The 18,929-nt window shown below is 41.8% G+C and overlaps 2 protein-coding genes across 4 annotated transcripts in view; both read right to left on the bottom strand.

Annotated features, from left to right (window-relative positions):
• Positions 1 to 5,653: 5,653 nt before the first annotated feature.
• ZMAT2 (zinc finger matrin-type 2) lies at positions 5,654 to 12,767 on the bottom strand. The gene is made up of 6 exons (XM_035014315.1): positions 12,586 to 12,767; positions 12,153 to 12,246; positions 10,739 to 10,862; positions 9,234 to 9,307; positions 8,635 to 8,780; positions 5,654 to 7,916 (listed from the first exon to the last, which is right to left on the bottom strand). Exons 1-6 carry the CDS (start codon positions 12,601 to 12,603, stop codon positions 7,773 to 7,775), a joined length of 600 nt encoding a protein of 199 aa, XP_034870206.1. The 5' UTR covers positions 12,604 to 12,767; the 3' UTR covers positions 5,654 to 7,772.
• The window catches only part of LOC118016729 (histidine--tRNA ligase, mitochondrial), an 8,636-nt gene continuing 1,858 nt past the window's right edge, over positions 12,152 to 18,929 (bottom strand). Inside the window, exons 3-14 of one of the 3 annotated variants that reach the window (XR_004680893.1) lie at positions 18,757 to 18,876; positions 18,536 to 18,631; positions 17,451 to 17,576; positions 17,239 to 17,346; positions 16,883 to 16,981; positions 16,500 to 16,593; positions 15,812 to 15,939; positions 15,479 to 15,718; positions 15,199 to 15,315; positions 14,847 to 14,993; positions 14,030 to 14,290; positions 12,152 to 12,246 (exon numbers count right to left, since the gene is read on the bottom strand). Coding sequence is in view for 2 of the 3 variants with exons in the window: in XM_035014311.1 (XP_034870202.1) it covers positions 14,231 to 14,290; positions 14,847 to 14,993; positions 15,199 to 15,315; positions 15,479 to 15,718; positions 15,812 to 15,939; positions 16,500 to 16,593; positions 16,883 to 16,981; positions 17,239 to 17,346; positions 17,451 to 17,576; positions 18,536 to 18,631; positions 18,757 to 18,876 (1,335 nt within the window). In the remaining variant the exon portion in view is untranslated. Of the gene's footprint in view, positions 12,247 to 12,838; positions 14,291 to 14,846; positions 14,994 to 15,198; positions 15,316 to 15,478; positions 15,719 to 15,811; positions 15,940 to 16,499; positions 16,594 to 16,882; positions 16,982 to 17,238; positions 17,347 to 17,450; positions 17,577 to 18,535; positions 18,632 to 18,756; positions 18,877 to 18,929 lie in introns of those variants that run through there. The other 2 variants (XM_035014311.1, XM_035014312.1) reach the window with 2 other exon arrangements.

The raw sequence follows: 18,929 nt of genomic DNA, 5'->3' as shown, positions 1-18,929 counted from the left end.
TAGGAATTACAATAGTATAATTTACCAAATCAGTGGATCTAAGAAGAAAAGTCATCTTTCCCTATGTGCTGAAGGACCCTTCAATAACATTCAACACACATTCCAGATTTTTAAAAAATAGTTAAAATGGGGGGCGCCTGGGTGGCTCAGTCATTAAGCGTCTGCCTTTGGCTCAGGTCATGATCTCAGGGTCCTGGGATCAAGCCCCGCATTGGGCTCCCTGCTCCACAGGAAGCCTGTTTCTCCCTCTTCCACTCCCCCTGCTTATGTTCCTTCTCTCGCTGTGTCTGTCTTGGTCAGATAAATAAATAATAATAAATAAAATCTTTTTAAAAAAATAGTTAAAATGGGAATTGGTGGCTGTATCTCTAATCTGACCATGCATGCATACATATTTTGTCATCTTATATCATATACATATTATATATACACACATACATAATCATGTTAGGGACACATCTTACTTAATGGGGAAACAATGGAAGAATTCCAATAAAGGTCAGGAACAAGGCAAGGATGCTTTCTATTTTTACTACTTTTTAACATTACATTGGGGGAATTATCCAATGCAGTCAGAGAAAGGAAAACAAATAGAGGTATATAAACTGGAAAAGAAGTATAAAACAATTTAGTAAGGTGTCAGCATATAAAATTTACACATAAAAATCAACAATCTTTATATATATGAGTAATAACAAGTCAGAAAGTGTTAAGGAATAGAATATCCTATCTATAAACAAAACAAAATAATTCTTAAAAGCAAACTTGTTAAATGTACAAAATCTCATGTGTGGAAAAATTTAATGCACTTCTAAAAAGCACAAACATGGACTTGTGAACAAGGGGAAAACTTCCCTTTGACTTAATATCATAAAGATGTCAGTTGTCTCCAAATTAATAGATTAGTTAATATGATCCCAATAAAATACCAACATTTTATGGATGCAGACAATAATAACAGAAAAATAAACATGCAAGAATAGAGAGGAATCACATCATTCCCATTAAGATGACTACCATATAAACAAAAAAACAGAAACAAAATAACAAGTGTTGGCAAGGATATGGAGAAACTGGAATTCTTCTGCACTGTTGGTAGGAATGTAAAATAGTGCTCTGCTATGGAAAATAGCATGAAGTTTCCTCAAACAACTAAAAATGGAATGAGTATGTGATCCAGCAATCCCAGTTCTGAGTATATATCCAAAAGAATTGAAAGCAGGATCTTGCCCTCTTTATTACCTCATAGTTGTACTTGATTCTAGCTTGATGTCAGTGACTTTTAGTGACTTAGTGATGTGCTAATGGTAAAATAACTCTCTTGCCTAAGTTATCTGATGTACCAGTAATAACAATTCACTAGTTATAAGCCAGTTATTGTTCTAAGCATATTACTGGTATTAACCATGGAATTTTTTTTTAAGATTTTAACTAATCTATACACCCAACATGTGCCCAAACTCACAACCCTGAGATCAAGAGTCCTATGCTCTATCAACTGAACAGCCAGTCACCCCGATCCAATGAATTTTCACAAGAACTATACAAAATAGGTACTATGAATGTCAATGTTTTAGAAATCAAAAAGCAGTGTAACAGAGGTAGGGTTATTTGGCTGAGGTTACAGAGTATAGAGGTTCTAGAACCAGGGCTTGAACCCATGTACTCTGCCTCTAGAGCCCAGACCCTTAACCTCTACACTAAAGGGCAAGTGGGGTTAAAGCAGGACCTTGATATCTGTGTAGCCATCTTCATAATAGAATTCACCATAGCCAAGAGATGGAAGCAATCCAAGTGTCCATCAGTGAATGAATGGATAAACAAAATGTGGTATAATTATATATATATAACATATATAATAGAATATTATTCAGCCTTAAAAAGGAAATCCTATCACATGCTACAGCATACATGAACCTTGAGCACATTATGCAACATGAAATAAATAAGCCAGTCACAAAAAGACAAATACTGTGATTCCACTTATATAAAGTACCTAGAGTAGTCAAATTCATTGATGATTGATGTACCAATAATAACAATGATGGTTGTCAGAGGCTGGGAATGAGCATTGGAGTGTTTAATGGACAGAGTTTCAATTTTACAAGATGAAAAAAGTTCTGGAGATAGGTGGTTGTGATGGTTGCATAACAATGTGAATGTAAATACCACTGACTGTACTTAAAAATGGCTAAAATGGTAAATTTTATGATCTGTGTATTTCACCACAATTAAAAATTTTTTCAAGGAAAAAAATAAGATGGCCTTCAGTTTCCCATAGAATAATGCCAGCCTGGGCTCCACCCCCAAAAAAGTGCCTTTATTTCACTTCATACTGCCAGCAGAAGAGCGTATTCTTGAAGAAACACTGCCTGCCTCACTTGCAATTGCTGAAACTGGAAAATAAAGGCATTTCAAAATGAATAGAAAATGGCAGGCATTATATTATAAAAAGTCAACAAAAAATGAGAATATATTTAAAAACCTAACTATGAAACAAACACAACACTCCAACCCCAACTGAATAGCCTTAAACAGTCATTTGGTGTTATGAAAATATATTGTCAATCAAAAAAAAAAAAAAAAAACACCAAAAACCCAAGAACAAAAGTGAACAAAAAAGATATAAGACAAGAGTTAGTCAAAGTCAGGAACTGAAGAAAAAGACAAATCATCTTTTTTTCAAAAGACTAATTTATAAGATGTCCAAGGGAAAGACTTTACTTAAAATATAATAAGTGATATTAAAGAAAGGAATTAAAAGTCAAGAAATAAAAACAAAATCAAGAAAGCAATAAGAAGGATCAGAGACAAAGTGCTACAGAGGCAAAAAAAAAAAAAAAATCCAAAATATATTATATATAGTCCCTAAAGAAAAAAAGCAAAATAATGGAACAGATGTAATATTCAAAATTATAATACAAGAAAACTTCCTTGAAATAAAATGTGAATCTACACATCAAAAGGATCTTTCATGAACTTAGGGAAAATTGATATGGAATGGTCAACTGTGAGATTTATCTTAGAAAATCAATTAGAGTGCGCCTGGGTGAATCAGTCGGTTAAGCGCCTGCTGACTTAACCGATCATTAACTGATCCCAGAGTCCCAAGATCGAGTCCCACATCAGGCTCCCTGCTCAGCAGGGAGCCTACTTCTCCCTCTGCCTGCCTCTCCCTGGGCTTGTGCTGTCAGATAAATAAAATCTTAAAAAAAAAAACAATTAGATTTGAAAGAAAAAAACCATCCAGGCCTCAGGCAAAAAGATGAAATCATTTAGGAATTAAAGAATCAGGTTGGTATTTTCACAACATACAAAGAAAGGCAGCAAAGTTTTTAAAAACTCAAGGAAAAGAACTGTGAACCAAGATTTTATATCCACCTGTCCTTCAAATACCAAAGCTATAAAAATCAGTTTTAAATATGCAAGAACTCAAGAATACAGTATTCAGGAACCTCTCTTGAAGAATTTACTAAAGAATGAATTTCATCCAAATAAAGACTAACTGGGGAGAAATTCAGAAAACCTTATGATGGGGAGCATTAACTATATTAAGATGTAGTTCTTTAAAATAAAGGTGGTGGTAAGAGTGGAAAAAATAGTATGCAAATTGTTTCCTAAAAACGACTAAAAAAAATGGGAGGAGAGAAAACAGAATAAAATAATTGTGGCTATATAATAGGAGAGTCAAGATATGGCTGACAAATGAAAATACAGATTCTGAATGAGGAAAAGAAATTTGAGGACACAAGAAAAGATACAAGTGTAACCATAACCAGTGGAACAAAAGGACAAACATTACTAAACACCAAAAGTAATTTTAAAAGTTTTTCATTTATTTGCTTTGGGTTGTTTTTTGTTAGCACTTCCTTACTTTCTGGCACTACAAGATGCTCCAGGTTCACCTCTTTATTTCCTTCCCCAGTCCTAGCATCAACCATTTCCCCAAGAAGCCTGATTCCTGGTGTAAAGGGAGCTGAACATCCACTGGAAACCCAGTCGCTCTGGTGCTCTGGACAGAGGAGGAGTCTTAAACACTCTCTCCAAGGCTGATTATTGGGAAAATGAAGAGAGCTAGCACAGTGGCAAAAGGGCTAGAAGGTCCTGAAGCACTCCGGTGGTTAGAAGATGCCTTCCTTGAAGGAACCGCTCAGCTAGGGCCAATTTGGCCACATCCTCTAGATTATATTATCTTGAATGGTGAGAAAGACGTGTGATACAGTAAGTTAACAAGAACAGGAATGATCCAGTACACTCTAGCGTCTAAAAAACTGCCCTATCCAGACACCCAGAGTGATCATCTGAGGACATACTGCTGTGAGGACTCACATCTTGTCTACCCCCTAGCAAGCTCTCCCAAGCAGTTGCCTTCCAAGCTTATTCTCTATTACCACACAGCAGTCATCTGGTCCACAACTCTCTGGACACCCACCTCCAGCCTCTACACTCGTCGGACAACCACAGGGAGTCACTCTGTGATCAAATCGATTTTCACAGTGCCTGAGTCAGAAGAGTGGAATCTTTACAAAGTGGAAGCTATATTCCAGGCCTTACCTTGGAACTTTGAAGCTAAACCAGATAAACCCCACAGCTCCTCTCTGAGGTGTCATAATAGGTGTTCCATGGTATTACTTCTATTACTATTTTAAACATTATTTTAACCCCCACATATATTCATTCCTGGGTTTTGGCTCCAAAAGCAAAATTTTTAAAAACCACCAAAAATAAATAAATAACCCCACGTGGTTATCCTTTCCTTTTATGTACAGTTTAACAGCTAACCTTTTTCTTCCCATAATTCCTTCCAGTTAACCAGTTATAATTTCAGTGTGTTTTTCAGTCCTTTTTCTCAATCTATATATTTCACTGTATGTACAATACAGTTTTATGAAGGAGGTTGGGAGGGGTGTGGAAATCAGTTTGTCTGGTATTATTTTTGTGCTTTTTTTTACTTAACAGTATGTCTTGGTGATCTTTCTTGTTAGTACACAGATCTACTTCACATATATAGTAATGGTTGCATTATATTCAAGAATAAATGTACCAGTTTTATTTTAAATGTTTCACTGTTATATAAACAAAGCTGCAGTAAACATCCTTGTAAGTATATGTACACATACAAAGGTATGTTTTTAGAGTAGAATTGCTGGATTAAAGAATCTTCACACTTAAATTTTTAGAGGGGGTTATGAGATAAGAGAGTCCCTGGAGGTGCCTGAAGCCACAGAATCATCTGAAACCATCCGATCTTTTGTTCCCCAGGTACTTTTAAAGGCAATTCCACCAGAATGTAAATTCCATGAGAGCTGGAACCCTGATGCCTTACCCCAAAAAAGAATATCAGGGCCTAGAACATGTTCAGCATCTCAGCAATCACTGAATAAATGAACACATGTAGGCCAGTCACAGGCATATTCCTCAACCTAAATGCAAAATTTCCATGGATTTTAGAAAGACCACAAACATCAAAGAAATTGCTCTTTCAGAGATTTGAGTTATCTGGAATTGCTCTGGGGTCCTAAATTTCCACCCCATCTCATTCTTCCCCCTTTCCAAGTCACCAGCTTGAGTCCCTTCACATACCCATGACCCAGACCTACCCCTTAGAGACCCAAACCACTTGCCAGTCCCAAGAGAATTTAGATAGAAAACCTAAAATTCAGAATTGCTCTTTATTATAGGTGACCAAAGATAAGATTCCACTGTACCAAAGAGAATGGGAAATCATTTGAAGACAAGCTGAATTAGGTGGTTTCCTAAAGAGTACTAAAAAATGGAAGGAACTCAGCTGACACTTTCTCCAGCCTGCCTTGAAAGGAGGAGCAAAAGGGCCCAGGCTACTAGAGTAGAGCATTACTGGAAGGACCTGTAGAGCACATAATCCTGTCAAGGAAAATAACCCACTAATCTGCCTGCAATTGGCCAACAAATACTGTATGTGAAACTCTGAGCCAGTAGACAGACACATTCACAGTGATCCCAATGGCAAGACTGAGCATCAGAAATAAATTAGGCAAAAGTTATACCTGGCAGCAAGGGAGTTATGTACAAAAGTTCAAAGGAAAAGAGTATACTACTTTAAAGGACCCACAGGTGGTTCAGATGCTTCAAGGGGCTAAATGAGGCAGAGAATGTAAATAAGCCATATGGTGGCAGCCTTTTTAACTCACACAGAGCCCACTTTTCAGGATACAGAACCACCAAAGGTTATTATAGAATTCACCTAGTTGGGAGTTTGTGTAACTATTATTGGTTTGTTCAAGAGACAGATTTTTTTTCCTCTGTATCCCTGGGATCTGGCACAGTACCCAATCCAGGGAATATCAAAGCTTTTTCTTTAGTTAAGCAGTCTGTGACATCCAATTCTCAAGTTAGACCAATATAGGGAAGGCAGCTTATCAATGCTTCTCAATGGGACTGCGGGCAGGGATTTCACCAACTCCTGGGGACATATCCTTATTTGTCAAACTTGGAGAGGAGGTGCTACCAGCATCTAGTGAGTAGAGGCTAGGGATACTGCTAAACATCCTGAAATGCACAAGAGAGCCTCCACAACAAAGAATTAACCAGCCTAAAATGTCAACAGTGCCAAAACTTAGTAACCCTGTGCCTAGTCTAACTGCAGATAGTAAGGAAAACACTAAGCTCAACCCTAAACTCTGTTCCAAAAACAGACCAAAGGAGGCTAAAATTATAGGAAAAGTTGGGTTCAGACTCCTTCGGACACACATCCCATCAGAGGAAATTACAACTCGTGCTGAAGGAACCTAGAAAAAAAAAAAGTGACAGGGCTCAAATGAAGGGAGAAGAAAGAAGAAGCTCTATATGTAAATACTCAGTGTAGGAAGAACAAAAACAATACACGGGGAAGAATATGGAATGTTCCCACCAAATGTGAATAGGCCCAGTCAATGCCATTTATTATACATGTTGAACAGTCTCTGAGACCCAAGGGCTCCCATATGAAGTTTTTTTTTTTTTTCCTTTTTCTTTTTTGCATCAAACAGGTTCTTCCAAGAGCCTGCTCACAAGGAAGAAAAAAAGAAAAAGAGTAATCCTCAATAAAATGAAACAAACAGGAAAAGCTGAACAGTCTACATATGAAAAACAAAGGTTAAAAAACTCACCAGACAAAAACCACACCAAACACTCATCCCATTTAATTTCCTGTTACATGCACTGAGAGAGCCAAGAACATCAGGCCCCATGGCAGCAATACTCTGAGGTTCTAGCTCAGGCTCCCTCTATGTGACAAATTCATGCACACACACCCGCACATACCACTGACCCAGGCAGAAATACACATGCATGCGCAGGTGGTAGAGAATCACAGGGAGGTTGGGGGGGAGGGGAAGAGTGCTATCAACTGGACACTGGGGACCCAGAGAACCCTTCTGCTGCAGGCTAAGCAAGAGTCAAAATTAAAACAAAGGGAAAACACAGGATAAATGTAGGATGCTCAGAGAAGAAATTGGACAGATGAAGAGGGAAAGATACAGGGGGAGTTTTGGGAAAGCAGCCTCAGAAGAGGTTTTTCTTTATTGGGAACTCAGGCAGAGGTTCTGTGACTCCAGCGATATACTGAGGCTAAAGGAATATGCCACAGCATTACCTCTGCATCCTGTGCTCTCTCCCAAAGTAGAGGGAAACCACAGACACCCACCTCTAGCCCTCCCCACTGTGGCTCCTAAGGACTTTCCCAAGTACCCCCCAAAAAATGACCCCCCCCCCACACACACACAAAGTTAGCAAAGAGCCAAGCACAGAAAGCCTCAGTAACTCTTCTTGGTGGAACCAAAGCCAGAGAAGCCCATCACAGCTGCCATCTCATCATCCTCCTCAAATGTCAAGTCCTCCTCAGCCCTCCTTTTCTTCTCCTTCTGTTTCTCTTTCTTGTAGGCTTTGGCCTTTTCCTCCTAGGGGGGAAATCACTCAGAATCAGTTCAGACTCCTGAGCCAAACGTTGAAAAAGACAAGTGAGTATCAAGATTCCTTTCTATCTTTAGGAGAAAATAGTTAAAGACAAGTAAAATTTCAAGAGCAGAGGAAAAGCCACAGTAAAGATTTAAAGAACAACAAAGAGCAGTTTTAGCCTGTGAAGAGCACTTCTCAGTCCTACATTCCAATTCATCTCTAGTTCTTAAAAAGGTTATGGAAGCAAAACCACATAACAGCAACTATTATCCTGGGGCACACAGTACATGCCAGTAATTGATCTAAACGCTTTATGTAGATTATAAACTAAGATCTCTCTCTAATGGGAAAACTGAGGCATGGAGAGGTTATATAACTTGCCCAAAAGTCATAGCCAGTAAGTGAAGGAAACAGAATTCTGACCCTGTCAGCCTGGTTCCATGTGCCTCTTGGGGACTAGGTGTATTTAATCCCTCCTGTAGTAAAAAAAATAAGTAGGCCCAGACAGTCCAGGAAAAAAAAAGGATAGGTTTACAGCCATATCCTTCAGATCACAAGAGTCCCAAACAAAGGCAATAAATGTTTCCCCCAGTATAGTGAAATTCAGGATACAACTATCCTCTGGGGGTGGGAGTGGAATGAAGAAGAGAGCCTCCTCATGATTTGTAACATAAAATTCAAAGCTAGGGGACAAAAGATGGAAAGATACCAGAGCCTTACCTCTTCTCTGAGCTCTTTCATTCTTTCCTCAAAATCATAATCTTTCTGTTTCTCTTCCATCTTCTTCTTGTTGACTTCAAAACGTTTCTTCACCTGATCCAAGGTGGAACGTTCCACACGCATAGACATGCCCAGATTTCGCTGATCTGGGTGGGATCAACAGTGAAAATGGTGATGGCATTACAATATCCTCAGCCCCTCAAAAAGTCTTTGACATTAAAAAAAAACAAAAAACCTTTTCATAAAATACACAGGAAAAATAATTATGACTGGAAAAAGAAACTCCCTTGGCTTTACTTGTTCCCAGAAGCAGCAGCTACAGATAGCAAGATGCAAGTGGCTTTCAACTGCCCTTACTGAGCAAATGCACACCAGTCAGGACAGCTAGGCCTTGGAGAAGACCTTGTTGAGAGCCTAGAACAGTGTCTCATCTCAGGGCCTCCAGAAACATTAGATAATGAAGTAAAGCATGCCCTGTACTGAAACTACTGGAGAAATTCTCAGGCATTAAAAAAAAATCCAACTGAAACCACTCTTTCCCCTACCCCACCTCCAAAACCCAGTCCCAGCCCTAGTCACAAACTACCTCCAAGCCTTACGTTTCTTTCCATTAATGTGATCCAGGAAGTTGATAGAGTCCTTCACCACACAGTCACAGACATTGCAATAATACCTAGCAAACAGAAGAAACAGCACTTGTGTCAAATCTAGCTGTAAGGTAATGTTTTCAACCAACAAACTCGTATTTTTAGGTAAATTTTCTTTTTACAAGAAGAAGGTACTTCTCATTTTCATAAAGCATTACCTCTTGGAAGAATATGGTAACCAACCTCCAAGATGGCCCCACAATGATCCCCAAATTCCTGGTATTTGTACCTTGGGCAGTCCCCTCCCAGTTCATACTAGGGTTGATCTGTGACCAAAAGAATATCTCAGGGTGCCTGGTGGCTCAGTCAGTTAATCATCTGCCTTCGGCTCAGGTCATGATTTCAGGGTCCTGGGATTGAGCCCTACGTTAGGCTCCCTGCTCAGCGGGGAGTCTGCTTCTCTCTCGCCCCTCTGCCTGCTCATGCTCTCTCTTTCAAATAAATAAATAAAATTTTAAAAGAAAAGTTTAAAGTGATGCAATAGCACTTCCAAGATTAGGTCATTTAAAAAAAAAAAAAAAGGTGGCTTCGGTCTTAGTCTGTCTATGTCTTATTCTGGGGAAGCCGAAGCCACTTGCTTTATTGTGAGCAGCACTACAGAGAGGCCCATGAGGCAAAGAACTGAGGCCTCCAAAGCACTGTCACATGAAAGAGCTTTCAATCAAATCAATCAGGCCCACCTACGCCTCAGATGAATGCAGACCCAGCAGATATCTTCAATGAAGCTTTGTGAAACCCTAAGCCAGAACCACAGAGGTTAAGTAAGTCTGTCCCAGATTACTTACCCACAGAAATTGTGAGCTATCTGCTGTTGTATGCCACTAAATTTTGGGTGAATTTGTTAATTTACACAGCAATAGGTAACTAATACAGAGAGAAATGATGTTTGTGGGTTTTCTAAGCAAGCCAGAGACATCTCACTCACTGCTGTTTTTGCCCTCCTGCTAGAAGACCTAAGTGAACAAAGAAGTAATGGTGGGCAAAACAGACTAGAGCTCTCGCAGGACACTTCTTCCCATGGGTTATAGTCTTGGTCTAGGAGGAAGGTGTACGATCAAGCAATCCATAACAACTACAACATACTCTGCAACCAGTCTGGAACCTCAACTCCCTTTATTCACCATCAACAGCTCCTAGGCTCCATTCTAGCTCCACCTAATCTCTCCCCTAGAAATGTCCTTAGTAGTCCTTTCATTCATTTCTTCCTCTTCCAAGATATTAAGAAGTAGTGATAGCACTAATATGAAGAGGCCTACAGAGTGGTCTCTCCTAGAGACACTACTATGTTTAGTTGAGGCCTTGGGTGGGGAGGAGAGAAAAACAAATATAAAGGTAGAATTATAGGTAACATAGTTGTTCTCCTGGGGCCAGAGAACCTCCTCAACACTTGCTAAAACCAACACAGACAGTTTATTTGACCTATTTCTGGCTCCTGAGAAAGACGAAAAGTCACTCACCCTCCCATCTCAGATTGTGGCGTGGTCTTGGTAATGACAATTGTCTTCCCAAGCTTGGATTCCAGGTCCACCTTATAGTCTCTATGCCGGAGAAGCTCCCGTTTGACTGGCTGCACTGGTTTTCCTAAAATATAATAGAGAAAGAAGTCCCTTTAATATTAGTTTCTTAAGGAGAAAGGAAAAAAAAATGCATGAAACCCGAAATACAGATGTCTACTCTCATTTCTTTCTTGAGCCTGAACCAAGGGACACAATGAGCACTTCTAGCAGCAGCTAGGGGAGAATCTCAACACAGGAAAAATGATAAGCAATCCCTAAACTCTCTATAGAGTTTTTAACACTTTAAAACCAACAAGTCTAAAACCAAAGTTTTTTATTTATTGATTAACTGAATTGAAGGGAGTTCCTAATTTTCACAAAAAGCAAACTTTTAAAAGAAAAGCAAGGAGGGGCGCCTGGGTGGTTCAGTCAGTTAAGCGTCTGCCTTCAGCTCAGGTCATAATCCCAGGGTCCTGGGATCAAGTCCCACATCAGGCTCCCTGCTTGCGGGGAGTCTGCTTCTCCCTCTGCCCCTCACCCTGCTCGTGCTCTCTCTCTCAAATAAAATCTTTAAAAAAAAAAGATTAAAAAAATTAAATAAAAGTAAGGATATTCAGTAATACTTTCGGACAGATACCCCAAGCATAACACAAAAGCAATCTTCAGAGGGCTGGGGAAAATTTTTAATAGGGGACCAACATTCAGGAAATACCTGTTACATACTCGGCACTATTGTACAAATTACATCAAAACTAAAAGGATTAGTGTGTGCAAGGTGGTGTGAAAGTAAAGTGAAAGAAGAATGCGTATGTTTGAAAACAGATAAAAAAGTAAGTTCTTTTTGTATAGTGGAATCTCCATCTAGGAAAGGAGAACCAACTCCCTGACACTATACAAAACATAGAGAACAGTACTACTAAACCACCAGCTGAAACAATCACACATTCCTTGGTGAGTACCCTTGCTCTTCTCAGACTATAGGGCAAGGTCTTGATTGGGCCAATTATGATGTTCTTCCCCTTAAGTGACTTTAAGGGAAAGAGTATCTTCAATAGCAGTAATGCACAGCAGCAAAATAGTCCATTTCTCTACCAAGGATTCTACTCTCTTCTTTGTACTTGAGAAAAGTAGGAAATGAGCTAAGCAAAAGGACGGCAAGAAAGCAGAGGAAACGGAGCTAGAAAACACCTCAAAACCGCTTCAGTCCATTTCCTCGCTCTCATTTTTATACATTAAAAAATCGAGAACCAGGGAGGCAACACTCTGCCAGAGGATACACAGGGTATGAGGACATCGCATTTCAACTCCCCACCCGCTCTCCAGCTATGGCTTCACCTCTACGATACCCATAACCCTTGTTGGAGTAGGCACCCACCATCCTTCTTTTCTCTCTCTTCCGTAAGCCTCTTCTCGGCGAGCTTCTCATACTCATCTTTGTCCCACTTTCGGCGAAAGTCCAAGTTTTTTGTCTGTAGGGAGAAAAGCGCTCAAGATTCGGGCTAATCATATCCAACCCCTAGAGAAACGGAGAGAACCGCGTCCACGCTGGCAAGGCGACCCCAGGACCGTAGAGAGCGAAAACTCTCCGGACCGCACCAGGAGGCTGAAGGCTGAGGTGGCCTCAGGACCCCAACCCGAAAGACCTCCGGGATTCCACAGACCCTGCGCCAGGACCCCACAGGGAAGCTCTTGAACCCAGGCAACTGGACCGCAAGGAGGTGTTGAGAAGCCAGTCGGGTGCAGGATATTCCGCGCTGAGAAGCCACCCCCTGCCCCCCGATTAAAGCCTCCTTACACACAACACCTACCCCGCTACCCGACGCCATCTTCACTGCGAAGTGAATGGGAAGCCGGAAAATGACGTAAAAGGCGGCCCTGAGCCGTAAAGCAAGCTCGCCCTCCAATAAGCTTAGAGTCTCGCGTTCTAAACGAGCTAAGGACTGGAGAGCTTCTAAAATAGGCTTGTCGGCCCCTCCTCTGCCCCGAGGAAATGGCGCGTGCGCATGGAGACCGTGAAGCAATACGGAAGTAAGGGCACCTACAAATGGTTTTTGCCTTGGCTTCCTAAACAAGCATCGAAGGGCTGATTTAGTTCAACTCGTCTATTTTACAAACAAGGAAACGGTTCAAATCAGTGCCCTCTGATCTAGTCTAATCAATTTTGCGTGCGTTTGCCAAGAATTTCTAAATTTTCTTTGAGGCTGCATTGGTTATCAGGAGCCTCTAGCTGCCCCATTACCTGTATGCACTAAAGATATGGCCCCGACACCAGTGTTTTTAAAAGTTGCAGCCTTCCCACAGCATACGTAGAAAGCGTTTTTTTTTTTGCACAGTCTCTTTATTTTTGAAGCAATGCTATCACCCTTCAGTTAACTCATCTTTCTTCAGTGAAGAACTTTATAGTCATTCAATCTATAGGGCACAATTTAATCAACATGATTGGACTTGGAAAAGCCAGTCATCAGCAACACTGTAGGGTGAAGAACTCTGGCAGATGGCTCACTATATGTTGATTTAGACATGACTGTGTCTCCAAGTTGGGGGGGGGGGCGGGCAGTGGGGAGCACTGGGGAACTGTGACTGCTCCCTTCACTGAGTACAGAAGCATCAGCCTTGGGAGGTTGCTCCTAGCTCTTAGAATTCTCCAGTGTACACTCCAGCGCTTTCTACGGCCTATGCAAACCAATCTCCTGATAACAAATCACCCAAACTATATATAATATTTTATTTAATATATTATCCAATCACTTCTAGAACAGCCACCTCCATAGGAGAACATGGAATATAGTCAAGCAGTAATTCTGGCACAAGAAATGGTCTCCAAAATCTCAAAAGATTAGACCATTTTGTCAGTCACCTATTAAATTCAACATTCAAGATTACTAAACAGACAGCCTCACTCTATTAACAGTGGATGGACTAGAGAGATGCCACATCAAAATGAGCACTGCTGTGCCCTTAGGATAGCATATTTGTCCTCAAACAAAGGAGAAAGCAGCCATTTTCCCCTTCCTTGCTGTCTCCCAAAACTCCCTGGACAAGCCAAGGGCAGGTTGTGGACAAATTTCCCAGAATCTGGTTCAGAAGCCATAGTGGAAGGTCAAGTATCTGTCTGATCTCAATGGTCTCAGCCTGAGGCAACTTTCCTAGAGCCTTGCTCAAAGCAACCATCTCCGCACCTCTTGGCAGCATTCAATGGCACTTCAAATCTGCCATCTGTCTCTGCAGTTAGAGCATGTCTCTTTCACATACCAGCCATCTGCATCCACGCAGAATAGCTGCTCTCACTAGCCCAGGAGTCCTCAGGGCCTCCTGCAGTTCTGTACCCAGAAAGGATGGAGGAGGCCAAGGAACTTGTCACCGATCCTGGCCAGCAGTTGTGAATTCCATCAGGAACTCAGTCCTAGAACAAACATCCTCTAGAAAAAGCAGCAGATGGCAAGCAGGCAAGGATCAAGACTCAGATAGTGTCTTCTGAATTTCAGCCACAAGATTTTCTCGTTTAATGGCCACCTGTAACATAAGAGAACCCTCATGTGACAAACTAGAGAGTGATACTAGCTTCTTAGTCACTGCTTTTCCAGATTCATTTTACCCTGCATCTGCTCCCACTACTTATATAACCAGTAGAAAGAAATGTGGGCTTCAAGCTGAACTAGAGAATGTATGCCCTCAAGACTAGAGATTCAAACACCTGGGGCATCTGCCTGGCTCAGGTGGTAGAGCATGTGACTTTTGACCTTGGCATTGTGAGTTCAAGCCCCAAGCAGGGTGGGAGAGATTACTTAAAAAATAAAGTCTTTAAAAAGAGAGACACAGAGAGAGAGGGATTTTCAAACACCTGATCTGTGTCTATTTTGTTGGATTGGTCTCAAAATACCCATTCAGATTTCATCTGTCCTTCTGCCCACCTACCTAATATTCACTGGCTAACGGGTTGCCTGCGTGGGTCTTCATTCATCTCTACCACTATTAACCGTGGAGACATTTCCTTAGCCATAAGATACATATTTCTTAAAGAATCTAAGAAAAGTAGAAACACTTGGTGCCTTCTATTTCCCCCACTCACCTCCTCCCTGCTGGCCACTGAACGAAGCTTGATTACCCCTTCTTTCAGTTCTTGCTCACCAATAATGACCGCCAGTGGAATACCCATGTGCTCACAGTAGTGCAGTTGAGTTAGTAGTTTAGGGTTGTTCTTATACAGCAGCTCTGCCTGAAAAGGGTGAAGACAGAATAAGGGGCTTAGAAGTGACCACACTCCTCAAGCATTTCCAAAGAAATAAGGGGCTAGCCTTCCTACCAGAAGACACTTTAGTGAAGACTAGAAAGGTCTTGAGTTACACCTTAGGCTTTACGTAGAAATGGCCACGTGAATGGCCAAACATACCTAGACGACTTGGATATCAGTTCTACCATACCTTGATCCCAGCATCCCAAAGCTCTGAAATTAGCTTCAACCGTTCATGAAGAAAGTTCTTCTGTGGTGTGGCCACAAACACTTGAGTCTCTGTGGTCCGTATCTTCTGACCAGAAGTCTGATTAAAGAGAGAGAAGAAAGTAAAACTAATAAAAAACTTCCTGTGCATCAGTAATTTAAAAAAAAAAACAAAAAGAATCATCAGGAAAACAGTCCAACTGTATATCCACAAACATGAGTTTTTAGTCTCCAGCCCCACTCCACTCCTACCTAGGACCTACCTTCAACCTCTGTTCCACAATGGCGAAGATTCGCTCCACCCCAATACTGAGCCCCACACACGGCACCTTGCGGCCCTTGGGGTCAAACATGCCCACCAACCCATCATAGCGTCCACCAGCAGCCACACTGCCCACATTGAAGGACTCCTCTGCCTGAGCTGGGGTCTGTAGTAGCACCGCTTCATAGATCACTCCAGTATAGTAGTCCAGTCCCCGAGCTAGGCTTAGGTCAAAACAGATCTGTGGGAACAAGTATATTAAGTCCCAAAAAAGACTCAGGACACTGAAAACCCCAAAGTTCAGCAGGAAGTCCACACTCCCAACTCAGCTTACCTTCTCAGCAATTCCAAATAAAGTCAGGTATTCAAATAGCAGCTTCAAGTCCCCCAAGCCCTCTAGGGCCTGCTTGTTCTGGGATAGTCTAGAATCCTGGAACATTTCCTCTACCAAGGACACCCCACCTGGGGAGACATATGGGGAGAAATAAGTCTGTGCTTTCACCCAGATGTGTTTTACCCAAATTTATTCTTAATATGCTCCAGCTAATCCTCTTCATTTTTTTTTTTTTTTAAGATTTTTTATTTATTTGACAGAGAGAGAGATAGCGAGAGCAGAAACACAAGCAGGGGGAGTGGGAGAAGGAGAAGCAGGCTTCCCACTGAGCAGGGAGCCTGATGTGGGGCTCGATCCCAGGACCCTGGGATCATGACCTGAGCCGGAGGCAGACGCTTAACGACTGAGCCACCCAGGTGCCCCTCCTCCTCATTTTCTTAGTTAAAAAAACAAACAAACCAACCAAAAAAAAAACCATCCTGATCTCTTATGACCAGACTCTCCTCCTCTGCCTTTGCCATCTGAAGACATAAAGTTGTTATTACACTAAGTAAAAGGGAAATTAAATTCAGGCCAGGTTCTGGCACTTAGCTTATCTTTGGAAAGGAGCTGTTTCTGAGGTAGAAGTTGTACACACATCCCCCTCACTCCAGTTCTATCACAGAGCTCTGAAAACTCTGGTTCTTACCATGACATTGGACATAGTCACCAATTCTATCAGCCACTTCAGGAGCCAGGCCTTTCTTTGCCACCATCTCATGTCTCACATCATTCCAAGATATCTGTGCAAACACCCAAACATTAGCCCAGTTCCAAGATCCTTCTTCATCTAACTGGAAATGTCATGAGTAGCTAACACTACACTCAACAAAGTCAGAGGCAGGTTAGGAAATGCAGCCACAGTCAACCCACTGCACAACAAAGCTCAGGTCTTGCTTTGGACTATCTCCTTACCTTCCCCAGACAAAGCTCACTTCTAGTCACTGTCTCCTTATTTTTCTCTAGGGGTACAGATTTGAGGGCAGGGCAGGGACCCTGATATGGTCTACTGAAGCATGTCTTTTTAGTTACCTTGTCTAGTTTGTCTATTGAGGAGCAGATGGCATGGAACTTGCTTTCAGGAACACCACAGACAGCCAACAACCCATCCAAAATCCGCCGATCATTGACCTGTGAACTCAGCGGAAATAACCCAAGTGCCTTGTCAACGCTTTTTCCCTCATAACAATGGCAGTCCCTATTAGCCTATCTCGTAAAAAGGACAGAAAAAAAATTTCATAGCACGACTATATAGATATAGATGAAATACAACAGCTGTACTGAGAAAGTCCCAGGTCTACAGGCTTAAAGGCTGGGGTCACCTATGTTTTAGGAGAGCATCAGGCCAAATCCAGACTTCTCCCCTCAGTCTTCAGTCCTGGTCTCACCTTAATGAGAAAGTCCCCCAGCTGCAACCCACTTAGGATTTCACACATGATCTTCAAACACTCTGCATCAGGGATCATAGGGTCAAACTGACCAGCAATGTCAAAATCCTGCAGCAAAGAAAAAGGGGGAAAAAAATCTTCACTGAGCAGCCAGTTCCCAGGTTGTAGCTCCCCAAACTATCAAACCATGCTGCCCACATCTGGTCACTTACACACTGGCAGAACTCCCTGTAGCGGCCTTGGACTATGGTTGGGCTCTCTCGCCGCCATACCTTTCCAACTTGGTAGCGTTTCATCTTCTTCACTTTATTCATGGCCAGATAACGAGCAAAAGGGACCTCACATAAACAGGTTAAGGAGAAAGCATACTGCATCCAAAGCTTAGGCCCAGTGTAAAGACATCTGGGAGAACTGGGCCATTACCAATTGGATATCATCCACTAGGATGAAAACAAGAACATTCTCTGTCTTGTTTCCCACTGTCCCTAATGCCTAGCAGTGCTTGACATTCAATATATATAAAGGAATGAAGGAATCCCACCAAGCAAAAGTGCAAGTTCAGTAAAAAAGCAGGAGAAGCTGGCCTGCTGCCCACTGAATGAGATAGAAATGACCCAAGAACTCCAAGTATGGGCTATTCCTTCCCATTCAGATCAATTCTCAGCCATTTCAAAATAGTCAAGTTTCAGAACTTGGATTTGCCTGCAACTTCTATGCCAATGTCTTTTCACTTCTTTTCTTCTTTTTTTTTTATGTCAATGTTTTTTTTTTTTTTAAGATTTTATTTATTTATTTGACAGAGAGAGGCACAACGAGAGAGGGAACACAAGCAGGGGGAGTGAGAGAGGGAGAAGCAGGCTTCCCACCGAGCGGGGGGCCCGATGTGGGGCTCAATCCCAGGACCCTGGGATCATGACCTGAGCTGAAGGCAGACGCTTAACAACTGAGCCACCCAGGAGCCCCTATGTCAATGTTTCTTAAAGTATAGGTTGAGAACCACCTGCCTCTTCATGACCCCAGGTGCCTGTTTAAAATGCAGATTGCTGAACCCCAGTCCAGGTACAGAATTAATATCTGGGGCTAAGGGCCAGAAATCCGTATTTCTAATACACAATAAAGTTAAATGACAGTGCTCCAGGCCAGGCTCTGCTGGCAGAATTGCCTTCTGGGAGGAACTGGAAGTAAAGGCTGCTGCAAACAGACCTATGGGATCCCAGAGGCACTGTTGTTCCCTTTTGTCAAAGGAAGCCCTCTGGGTTTGGAAAGAGATGTCAGTCTCTAACACTCAGAACGATACAGTAAGGTCATAGCGCAGGGACAATAGCTCTCCACCTTGATCCTTCAGATCATAGATTAGCCCAGAGTCCTCTCCATACTTCTCAGTGAGCATTTCCTGCAGGGATCAAACAAAAACCACCACAGTTCAAAGGAGGACTCCAGAACACAGGCTAAAAGTTCTTTGGGAAACTGAAGGCAGATAAAGAACTGGAGTTCCAGCACTCTCTTTTCTCCTCTTACCTTAAGCTCAAATGCTGGAGTATCTAATCTCTTTGCTCCATGACGTTTAAAGCAGCCAACAACCATATCAAGAATTTTCTCCCTCACAACCATCTGCTGGGGACTAAGATCTCTGGTGCCCTAGAAACCAAAAGCAGCCATGGTGAAAACACAGACAAAAAACAAGTCCATTT

Source organism: Mirounga leonina, unplaced genomic scaffold, assembly GCF_011800145.1.
Source record: "Mirounga leonina isolate KUSES-001 unplaced genomic scaffold, KU_Mleo_1.0 Mir_168, whole genome shotgun sequence".
Taxonomy (NCBI): Eukaryota; Metazoa; Chordata; class Mammalia; order Carnivora; family Phocidae; genus Mirounga; species Mirounga leonina.
The sequence above is the reverse complement of the archived record's forward strand: the minus strand, read 5'-3'. Positions and strand labels throughout refer to the sequence as shown.